We start from the raw sequence: 11515 nt of genomic DNA, 5'->3' as shown, positions 1-11515 counted from the left end.
AAGCTTTATTTTAAGTTGTTTTTTAATAACCTTCTTAACCTTAACGTGTAATGAGAGAGACCACGGAGTTGGAAATTTAACATGGAAATATCTTTTTGCTTATGTAAGGATTCTTTTATCAACTGCTCTATGTTTCATCTCAACCTTCCATTCCACCTACCTTCAACGATCTCTCAGCTGCTTTAGTATTATTTATGGAAATCTGCCAATTCAACAACCATTTATTATTGGAGGATATCTATTGATACCAATTCAATTAAGTATTTTTTAAAAATCGTATAATAAACATTAGATACCAAAACAATTCAACTAGGTATCCTTTAAAAATGGTACAATATTCAACCTTTTATTACAATAATTAAAAAAAATTAAAATAAACACATCTAAAAATTATGAATAGATTTACTGTTTTTTTAAAATTAAATATACATTCAAAATACAAATTAAATAAAACTAAATTTAAAATTTAAAATTTAAATTTTTATTTTAAATTTAATATATTTAATTATTAATGTATTATAATTTAAATACACATCCAAAAATCAAATTAATTAAAATTTAAAATTTTAATTTTAAAATTCTAAAATAAATTTTAAACCACCTAATTATTAACTAATACTATACAAAATCCTGAAGGAAACAGTCACATTCACCGCACATCATAAATCCAGAGGCACACATCGTCCGTAGTTCGTCATCCTCCGCCGCCGTTCATCCACGCCACCTTCTTCGGTGCTCATCCACAACGCTGCCTTCTTCTTCTATGGCGCTCATCTTCGTCGCCGTCTTTCTCTTCCTCATCGCCGTTCGTTCACACCGAAAACATATCTAAAGTTTGGATGGATTTTTGTTCATAGAGTTTTTCTTTACGCATTCTCTAACACTATTATTTTTTTTATTATTCTGTTACCAATGTGTATCTAAAAAATAGGAATATGTTTTAATTAAAAAATAATTAAATAATATTAAAGATTCATCAAAAGCTAAATTTTATTGTACAAATAGTATTTTTTCTGTTAATACTAACATACATACCTAATAAATAGGAGTATACTTAGTTTAGTAATGAATTTTAGTATTACCACTCAAAAACCATTTTATATAATTTTTACAAATTAAAACAACAATAATATGTAAAAGAGTGAAACTTAAATGACAAGAAGTTAAAAGAATAAGCTAATGAGTAATAACTCAAATGGCATAGTCTTTCCATACTCAATTAAGAGGTTGCGGGTTCGAGTCTCCTATTTTTAGTAAAAAATAAAAAATAAAAAGAATAAAGGAAAAAGAAAAGAAAAGAAAAAGAAGAAAAAGAATTGTATGTGACATGTGATGTGGATGCACATTTATAGTAGGCGCGTGTGGGAGTAAATCAGTTATAAAGAGGTGGTTTGATTCATCCAAAAATCACGAGTCTCGAAGTAACTAACTAACTAACTCACTCTTCACTCTTTAGTAGTTCGTTGTAGCCCTCCGATCAGGAAGCATGGACAATAGCAACAGCAATAATAGTATTCCCCTGCTCAACGGCGGCGGAGGGGTGGTGGCAGAGGACGGCGACTACGTGAAAGTGAAGGGGCTGAGGGAGGCGAAGAAGATTTTCTGGATAGAATCAGCCAAGGTATGGCAGATAGCATTGCCTATAGTGTTCAACATTTGGTGCCAGTACGGTGTCAACTCCATAACCAGCATCTTCGTTGGACACCTCGGAGACCTCGAACTCTCTGCTATCTCCTTGATCAACTCAGTCGTCGGCACTTTCGCTTTCGGCTTCATGGTATGCTTTCTCTGTCCCCCTCTTCTTCTTTAAGAAGAGTTAGATATAACAATTTATTTGCCAGCTTAAGAATTTAGGACGAGTTAACATCGCACGACCAACATTGCAGACGTAAGAAAAACAACCACCGGAAACTCTTAAAAACAAGAACATCCGAAATTTAATTAGAAAAAAACATCTGAAATCCAAACTCAACAAGAGCTTATTTTTAGTGAAAATGGCTGCTATAGTGTTGATTTCTTAGCATTACTCTTATAAGATGAGTGATTTCATGATATATAAATATCAATGTTTATTTATTTATTTATTTTTACTAAAAATAGAGAGACTCGAACCCACAACTTCTAAGTAAGTATGGGAAGACTATGTCATTTGAGTTATAGTTCGGTGGCTATCAATGTTTATTATTAGATATAACTATTCATGTGCCTTTACCTATAGCTTGGCATGGGAAGTGCAACGGAGACACTGTGCGGGCAAGCATTTGGGGCAGGGCAGGTTGAAATGCTGGGTGTGTACTTGCAACGGTCATGGGCAATCCTGTCGGTGACCAGTCTTTTGCTAATGCCAATATACATATTTGCTGCTCCAATCCTGAAGCTTCTGGGGCAACAGCATGATATAGCTGATAGAGCAGGAAGCTTTGCTCCTCTTGTAATCCCCCAATTTCTCTCACTTGCATTCAATTTTCCAACCCAGAAGTTCCTTCAGGCGCAAAGCAAGGTCAATATCATCGCCTGGATCGGCTTCTTCGCGCTAATCCTGCACGTTGTGATGCTGTGGCTCTTCGTCTATTTGCTGCAATTAGGCTTAACTGGTGCAGCGTTGGCATTTGATATCACAAGCTGGGTGATAACATTGTCTCAACTTGCTTATGTCTTTTTTTGGTGCAAGGAAGGTTGGCATGGATTGTCATGGAAGGCCTTGAAAGATATATGGCCCTTTGTTAGGCTCTCCCTTGAATCTGCTGTCATGCTTTGTCTTGAAGTTTGGTATATGATGAGCCTCATTGTTCTTGCTGGCCACCTTGATAATGCAGTCATAGCTGTTGATTCCCTCTCTATATGGTAGGTAACATAAATGTTACTAATACATTCATTCATTCATTCGTTCATTCATTTATTCATTCAGTTCACTCTTGTGTGTTTTATAGCATGAATTTGAATGGGTGGGAGTTCATGATCTTTATTGGAGTAAATGCTGCTGTCAGGTATGCACTCTCTGTTTGAAGTGAAGTTTGTTCTATCAATGCAATCATGTATGTGTGTGTGATTCTTTTTCTTTCTTTTCAGTGTGAGAGTTTCCAATGAACTGGGACTTGGACATCCAAGAGCTGCCAAATACTCTGTCTATGTGATAACACTTCAGTCCTTTCTAATTGGAATCCTTTGCATGGTGGCTGTTTTGGTATTTAGAGATTCTTTCGCCGTCATTTTTACTAGCAGCAAGCCTTTGCAAGAGTCGGTTGCAAAACTCGCATACTTACTTTCTGTGACTATGATTCTAAACAGCATTCAACCAGTTATTTCAGGTATTTACATACACATAAATCTCTTACATACATTACATACCCCCCAATGCAACAAAACTCCCCTCTTTACAACTTTGAAACCGTTCTTGCAGGTGTTGCTGTTGGAGGTGGGTGGCAGGCACTGGTGGCTTACATCAATGTAGGTTGTTACTATGTGTTTGGACTTCCACTGGGGTTTATTCTTGGTTATAAAGTTAACTTGGGAGTTAAGGTAATGCTATTTAATATTATCCAAAGACTGTAATTAACTATAGCCCTCTCTCAAATGATTGTGAAACTGGTTTCATATATGTAGGGACTTTGGGGAGGTATGATATGTGGAATTGCTCTGCAAACATTGCTGCTTTTGTTGATACTTTACAAGACCAATTGGAAGAAAGAGGTAGGCAATGCTTCTCATATGGAGCTTGTTCTGTTCTGTTCTTTACATTTGATATTTGATAAGTTGCTAAATACAAAAATAATACAGTAACCAAACGTCATTAATGACATTGAACTTTCTCCTATATTTTTTTTTTATTTTTATTTTTATTCAATCAAGTTAGATATTGTAATTGCTTGACTTGACACTTTTCCATTGTAGGTGGAACAAACAAATGAAAGAATGAGGAAGTGGGGGGGGACAAGAAATCAAAGTTGATAGGAGAGTGGGTTCTGCGGAAGCTTGATTTGATTCTCTCTCACGTCCATTCTGGTCAAATTCATTCTTCCATTTTCACATTGTAATGCTAATAGCTACTTCTTAAATAGCGAGCAAAATAGTTTAATGCTTTGTTATCTGATGAGAACGGTATATTTTTCCAGTTCTCTCTTTTTTGTATTTACTTTTTTAAAGTATTCATCATCTCAAGGGAAAATTAAAAAGCAACTTCAGAAATAATGAGCTAAATTCTATAAGGCAGCAACCTCCGACAAGTGTGCCACACACACAAACTCCACATAACAGAACAGTCAATATAAGTAGTTATTTATTTACAACAAAAGTACAAAAAAATATTGACATCAAAATAATTTCACTTGGGTCTAGGGCCTCGTTTAATACGAGATAAAGATAAAAGTAGTAGCATAGCTGCATAGGGAAGATTTTATCAACTCATACTCGAGTAGAAAAATGGTTCGTGGAAGTACCATGTACTCAAAAAAGTGAAGCACTGATTATGATTACTCGTGAAGCACGTTAAATGTGCTCTAAGAACATGCAAGTCTTTTCTCCTGAAATTTTAATTGATTAAACACCTTGTTAAGCATGCCAAAAATAAACTTAACCTGTTATTTTTCAACACCATGTTGCAAGTGACTCAATAGTCCGCATTACAAGTGACAAACATTGATAAGCCTCTATAAGTAAATCTTATAAATCTAATATAAATACACGATTCCAATCAAAAAATTTTCAGGAGGATACAATAGGAAAACAATGATTGAATTACAAACAAAATTGACTGCAAAACCAGCATAACAATGAAAGACCACGTAGGAGTCAACTCCAACTAAATGAAGCCCCAAAATTAAGAGAATACTATTATAAGGGGGAGTAATTAGGAACAAAACAATGCCCCCTTCGTATATATGGCACTTGTGCAAAAACCAATGCCTGAGAATGTCTTGAATATGCTCAGAAATCATACTTTTCGTGGACAAGCTAAAAAACCAAGGATGCAGCCAGCAGACATCACCATCTTCCAACAAATGAAATTTCTCTACCGTATCAGATGAGTTCTTTCATCTACTCGAATTTTGATGAACTGGAGTATTCAGTTCTGTTGTGTTTGGTTCCGTTGTCAAGCACAGTTACATTTGATGAAGAACTGGAAGATGCAGCACTACCATCATTAGCAGCCTTGTAATCGCCTTTTGGTGGATTTCTGCGAGTATTGTTATCTGCACCCTCGTCTGCTAGTTTTTTCATAAGGTTCATGACAGTTGGAACGAATTTGGTAGACAAGGATAAGAGTCCCGGCAGCTGAAAGTAAACAAGTACGAAATAAGGCTTTTATATAGATGGTTAAATACCTAGTGAACATTTAACAAGAGCTGCTAGGCACTAGGCAGTAGCTCAACTAAAGGACTATTTATGGAATCCCCAGCTTGATGCTACTTGTGTGTGTGATCCAAAACTCAGTAACCAAGGTGGTGAATAGACCAAATAATTATAATTATGATTAATGAATTGAACAATATATGATAATGAGGAATTATACTCACAGCTCCATGGCGAAATTCACCCGTAATGTCCAGTTGCACCCATAGGGCTTTGATGAGAAGATAACCAATAAAGATGACAAGCAAATACAACGGATTTCTGCCATGGGAAATACCAAAATTGAGTAAGAACAATTAAAAGGAACAGTCGGATGGAAACGAGGTGGTTTCTTTATTATTAAACTGCCCATCCAATAATTTATGTACAATAAAATACATTCTTATTTCAAAACTACAATTTTACTACTTTACACTGAAGCTGCTACAGGCAGAGGTGTGTTGTTAAGTGTGAGTAAAACATAGCCTTTATTGTAGAACGAAAGGGAAAAAGAAAGAAATAAAGTACACATTAGATGAGTTCAATTGATGTGCACCTTAAGAGTGTCATAAATTCATTAAATCCGAGAATAATCAAAGCAAGTATTGCCCATGGAGGAGGTAACCAGTTGTTATTACGCTTGTTGGCCTCCTGAAAATCCAAATAATATACAAAAATAAATTAACAAATAGATTTCTAATAAAGAACATTTAAATTCCTTGATTAAATATGCATCCATGATATTTGTGAAACTAATTATATAAGCTAGTTTGCAAATCATTATCTGTAGCTTACACATGGAACCTAAACACGCAAAATTCTTTGGACCAGTTCAAGAACTGTATATTTCAGGTAACATACAAACTGGAAAGATAAAAGTATAGCCTTGCCTCATTTCTTTTGTGCAACTTAATAGTTGGTTCCAGCTACAACTTAAAAGATAAAACATCCGAAATAAAGATTTGGGTTTAAATTAAGTCTAATTTTGTTCTAATAGTTTTTCTTAATTTTCATTTGCATAAAGAAACCCTCAAAAAGTTAAGATAAATGTCATGCCTGTGCAGAAATGGCCTGAGAGACACTGTATTCTGTCTCTGTCTTGAATTGCCTCCACAAGGATTTGCATTGGACAGGTGTAATCAATGTCTTAGAGGATGGTACCTAAACAGCAAAATTCAATCAAGACAACTAATCAGCACTACTAGAAAAACATATAGAGAGCAGTTTACAATTTCAAATACATACTAATGAAGTCAGTCTTTAGCAATGTTGGATATAAGTATGTAGGCAATAAAAACTTGCCTTTTCCCATGTGCTAGAAGCTAGCGGATCAACCGTTGTGATGCTCCTATCAGTAACATTACTGCTTGATGAATCTATCAATGCAACTGCTAATGTTTTCTCAATATTATCAGTATCACCATCATCCAAACGAATAACAGCCATGACAGACAGTAACTTCAAAGACTGCAATAAGTTAAATTTGGTTCAGAAATCAAAACGCAACACAAACTCAAGGTTACAAACAACAAATAGTATTCATAGTCATGTCATACAGCAGAGCGAGCAGTCTTTGTGATGGTACGGATATCTTCTTTGCCCGTCCAAACACGAGGCATTGAATCAGCGTCGTGGCTAAACAACATTGTAAACCTGCTTTCAAATTTAAGGTAAGTGCCTCTGAAGTAAACTTATAAGGTATAAGTGAAAAAATCAACTTGGATGTGGCAAAACATCTTACCTATCCTTCATCCGGATTAGAACTCTTCCAGCTTCATCCCTAGCCTTTCCTTCTACTACACCCCTAGCATAATCTGCTATATTCGAAATCATTTTCTGTCTCGTATCTTCATCCATATCAAACCCAGCAAGCGCAGCAGAGAACCCTGAGACAGCTGATTCAGTCTCACGCCTAAGAAGTTTCTTTATCGATGACCAAGTATCACCACTTGCTTCATCCAAAAGAGCTTCAACAGGTCCAGACAAGGCTTCTTTAAGTTTTTCCTGAAATGGCACTGCTATCAGAAAACTTCACAAGAAGTTACTTTTTCACCCAAATAAAGTAAACAACTGGCGAACCATACAATCTCCTATACTAATCCCTAGATAACTGCTGTCACAAGGCATGAGAAGGATCTTATACTTTTGAATTGACAATGTAACTGTGGGCCCAAAGGAAAAAAGAAAAGAAAAGAAAAGGGGGAAAAAACAACCATATTGCAAGTATTGTTTAATTGACATATTATTAGAAGCTCAGAAGTTTCAGCTTAGAATTTGATGACGAATAATTTATAACACAACCTTAGCATTTCACTACCAATCTTGAAATATTTGACTTAATGATTTGGAAGAAATGAAGGATAAGTTTGGGTGCATACCTCATACGATGAAGTCAGTTCAGAAAGCTTAGCATCACGTACAGATGCCACATGTGCATCAATGTCACGCCGCAGTTTCTCCCTTACTTTAGATGTATCCCAGTCTGCTAGTTCAATTACAACATCTGTAGCAATAGCATATCAGTTTCATACTGTATTTCACTTGAGCAAGTAAGATGCACACTTTGAAAGTATTCATCACATATTTTGGTCATGAAATTTTAATTGTTATCTAATGAAGGGTTGTCCACTGCATGAGGCACCCACATAGTGGGGTCTAGCTAAGCTACAACTAAGCAATGTTGCCCCAACAAGAGGAAGGTTGTTTCTAGAATTTGAACGCATGACCTCCATGTCAGCAGACAACAACCTTGCTATAACACCAAAGCTCAACCTCAATATTGTTAATTGTTATCAGATATGCAAAATAAATAAATTTATGGTTTACCTGCGGAAGCTTCATCAAATTGAGCCATAGAAGACTCAATGCAGTTTTTGGCAGCCAAAGAAAACCCTTCACCTCTATTCAAAGCCTTGTCAAATACATCCTTGAATTTATCCACTATTCCAGATCTTATATGTCCCAGCGCAGAAAGGAACGATGGTTGGACAAGCTAATCAATTGAAAAAAGCATTGAGCATGTTAAAGATCTCTTACACATTGCAAGTCACCAAAAGAATTTTAAATGGGAAAAAGACTGCAAGTCTGCAAACATTCCAGCCTCTAATTAGTCATTCTTGTGATTCAATAATTATCAATTTGTTCCTCTGTAAACAATCATCAATTCATTTATGTTTACAAAAAAAAGCAAAATGGTTGTACAACCAAGATTGCATGAGAATCAAGTTAAGAATAATTACTTGCAACAATTTTTCTTGGAGTTGTTTTTGTTTTGAAGATCTCACACCTTCATCAAAATAAGTGGCTTCAAGATCATACCTAGATTTAAGGTAAACAAAATAGTTCAATATATATTCGCTTAGCATTAGAAAAAAGCTCATAATATAGTATAGGTTTAGTATTAATTAACTGAGCCACTAAGAATATAGATGTCAGATAGATCGAACCATACTTACTCTGACAAACAAGCACCTAGGAGTGAATTGAGTTTTTTTCCAAACCCCTGAACAGGGCCTGATTGTACGGCTTCTTCTAATTGGCACCATTCCTACAACATAAATCGGTTTTCATAGCTTTAGCAAATAGTAGTTACAGATGACACAGCAAGCTGGAAATTATACCAAAAGACCTGTAATACCTCATTTGCAGAAAAAGTGGCATATTTCTCGTTGGCAATTTCTTCACATCGGACAGTGGCAACCATTACCTACAAGTGGGCAATAAAAGATTAATAAAATAAATAAAACCATAGGCAATAATAGAAGAACAGAAGCATGCAGATATTACCTTATGTGCAGGAAGGTCAAGGTCCTTGTTCTCCTTGATGACTTTCCAGATTTGCTGAGCACTAAAAGAAAAGCCCGATGCAGGAACTACTCCTCGCCTGTCCCCTGCAAGCCCACCAGGAGCGATGGAGTGCTGGAATCGTTGCCTCAAGTTGGCAACCTAGATTTAAATAACCCACAAGATCAGCAATGATATGCAATTTACAGAAATAGACATACATTAAACCAAACAACCATGCTAAGCGTACACCAAAATCAGTCACTAAAATCAGCCACTAGTGTAGAATACACATTGAAATACAAAATATACATTAAAGATGAGTTAAACCACACATGTATTTATACACAAATATATAGTGGCTGATTTTAGTGTGTAAATAGCATTTTTGTAAACCAAATTATTTGACTCTGCTTTCCAACAGGGAAAATAAATTAACATAATGTTTTATGCAAATAGATTGAGATATAGGAATGCATCACATGCATTAAACGAGGTGCAACAACCACATTTCCTGGTAATGGGTCATTTAATACCATCAGAAAGTAAACAAGAACAAAGCTGGAGGGCATTTCATACCTGCTCCTTGAATTGCTCTTCTTTTTCTTCATAACTAGAAAGAGCAGTAACTTCAACCTGATTATTTGTTTGAAAAATGAAAGCAATTACTGTAAACTTCCAACAAATTCTGATACACAAAAAAAGACCATCAGAAAGTTCAGTAACACCAAAGGAATGGTGAACTTACATTAAAAAATTCACTAAGTGGGGTTTCCTTGTGGGCTTGTGGTTTAGGAACCGAGTCCCATATCTGCAGAAGAAAAAGGTGAAGCAGTGAAGATTATTAAAAATTACAATATTCGATAATATCATAAGATGAAAGAACAGCAATACCTTCTGAATATCTTCTCGCAAGACAGGTTCTAAATTTTCAAGTGGTGTCTATACAAGGAAAAGGTTGATCACATCAAGAACACATAATAATATTTAGACACATCATAAGAAACAATAATCAGCATTTTGCATACACACCCGCGTTTTGTCACGTATGACAAACAACAATGTCGTTTTGCGTGGGCTAAACAATCTCATCATAACCTGAAAGCAAAATGTAGTGCATGGTTAGATACAAATGAAGTTTGGGAGCTCAAGCCAATCACTTGTAGTAAATAGGTTAACAAGGAGACCTGAAAGACAGTTTTCAAGAGTGGCTTATTAGCAGCTTGCTCACGGCCAATGTCATGACACCACCTTTACAAGCATCGCAGACAAACAAAAAATTAGTTTCACAACAAAAAATAGAGTCAACAGGAGACACTAGCTACCCAGAGCTGAGAGCTCAACACTTCAGGGGATCAGTCTGTATTAAAGATGACTAAAGGAAGAATAGGATTAAGAAACTCACATGTTGATTAACACTATATCTGAGACAGCAAGAGCAAATAAAGCACTCTGCTTTTCAAATGCAGTATCATCCTGAAATAAAATAATAAAATAAAATTCAGTATAGAAGGTGACAATAGAAAACCAAAACTACGCATTTCTCGTCCATTGTTCTTTTACTTTTTTTTTTGTTAGATATATAATCATTTATATACCTCTACCTAACAGTTTAAGCTTTTGAGATAAATAGTTTCATGACATAGTGTCAACGCTTCTATGACCAAAAAGTCTAAAACTCGATTTGTATTGCTCCCAAAAGGAAAGAATTTAAGCATAAGGCAAACAAAAATTAAAAGAAAGCCTATATATAATTCACGCTTCAAGCCGAAAAAAGGCTATTGTGTGAGGGGACGTGTCGATATATAATCATTCATATACCTAACAACTTAAGATTTCAGGATAAGTGGTTTCATGATATTTTTAAGAAAATGGAGTAGGGTTTTCAGGTCGAAATAATCGAAGTCATAACTCATAAGCATTAACTACTCCTAAGCATAGTAAAAAAGCAAGATTACAATGAATTACCCTGTTATCGTCACAATTCAAGAACATGAATAACTATTCCTCTATTTTTTTTAAATATTAAATGAAAATAACAGAACATTACTTCTCAAGAGAAAGTAAAATTGTAAAAAGAAGAGATGTTGCCATTTTGGTTTCCCAAGGGTATCCACCGCTAAATACGATAATTAATCCATTTACTGTGAATCACCCACTTAAGGGCAAAAGGCAACAACAAGAACAATAATAATGGGAATATAGGAACCCTGCGATATTTCACAATAAGCCTCATGTCCATAGTGGATAGAGACACAAATGGGTGTTTATATGTGATTCCAAAATATTATATGTAAATGCAATGTGGATGTAGGCAATGAACTCTGAAATGTAAACAGAGTTACTACCAAAGAAGATCAAGATATAACATTAAGAAATGGAGGAGAGAGAGAGAAGAGGGGGG

General features: G+C 35.3%; 2 protein-coding genes across 2 annotated transcripts in view; one reads left to right on the top strand and one right to left on the bottom strand.

The window, feature by feature from the left end:
* Positions 1403 to 4176, top strand: LOC107619497 (protein DETOXIFICATION 35). The gene is made up of 7 exons (XM_016321795.2): positions 1403 to 1777; positions 2219 to 2844; positions 2931 to 2987; positions 3070 to 3308; positions 3401 to 3519; positions 3604 to 3690; positions 3892 to 4176. The coding sequence occupies exons 1-7, from the start codon at positions 1487 to 1489 to the stop codon at positions 3946 to 3948; spliced, it is 1476 nt and encodes a 491-aa protein (XP_016177281.1). The 5' UTR covers positions 1403 to 1486; the 3' UTR covers positions 3949 to 4176.
* The window catches only part of LOC107618034 (protein ROOT HAIR DEFECTIVE 3), a gene marked incomplete in the record, with an annotated part of 8642 nt that continues 1753 nt past the window's right edge, over positions 4627 to 11515 (bottom strand). The window contains 19 exon segments of the mRNA XM_016319960.2: positions 4627 to 5271; positions 5514 to 5610; positions 5885 to 5979; positions 6385 to 6489; positions 6631 to 6795; positions 6885 to 6981; positions 7070 to 7332; positions 7707 to 7831; positions 8155 to 8320; positions 8568 to 8646; positions 8784 to 8875; positions 8966 to 9034; positions 9115 to 9273; positions 9691 to 9747; positions 9860 to 9922; positions 10006 to 10053; positions 10144 to 10209; positions 10299 to 10362; positions 10517 to 10587. Coding sequence (XP_016175446.1) covers positions 5035 to 5271; positions 5514 to 5610; positions 5885 to 5979; positions 6385 to 6489; positions 6631 to 6795; positions 6885 to 6981; positions 7070 to 7332; positions 7707 to 7831; positions 8155 to 8320; positions 8568 to 8646; positions 8784 to 8875; positions 8966 to 9034; positions 9115 to 9273; positions 9691 to 9747; positions 9860 to 9922; positions 10006 to 10053; positions 10144 to 10209; positions 10299 to 10362; positions 10517 to 10587 — 2118 coding nt within the window.

Source organism: Arachis ipaensis, chromosome B09, assembly GCF_000816755.2.
Source record: "Arachis ipaensis cultivar K30076 chromosome B09, Araip1.1, whole genome shotgun sequence".
NCBI lineage: Eukaryota > Viridiplantae > Streptophyta > Magnoliopsida > Fabales > Fabaceae > Arachis > Arachis ipaensis.
This window is presented reverse-complemented; position numbering and strand designations above follow the sequence as displayed.

Excerpts from the sequence above, each read along its gene's own strand:
- LOC107619497 (XM_016321795.2), top strand. The coding sequence starts at position 1,487 with ATGGACAATAGCAACAGCAATAATAGTATTCCCCTGCTCAACGGCGGC. Across the intron at positions 3,309-3,400 it reads CATTCAACCAGTTATTTCAG|GTGTTGCTGTTGGAGGTGGG; the intron begins GTATTTACATAC and ends CCGTTCTTGCAG. Across the intron at positions 3,520-3,603 it reads AAGTTAACTTGGGAGTTAAG|GGACTTTGGGGAGGTATGAT; the intron begins GTAATGCTATTT and ends TCATATATGTAG.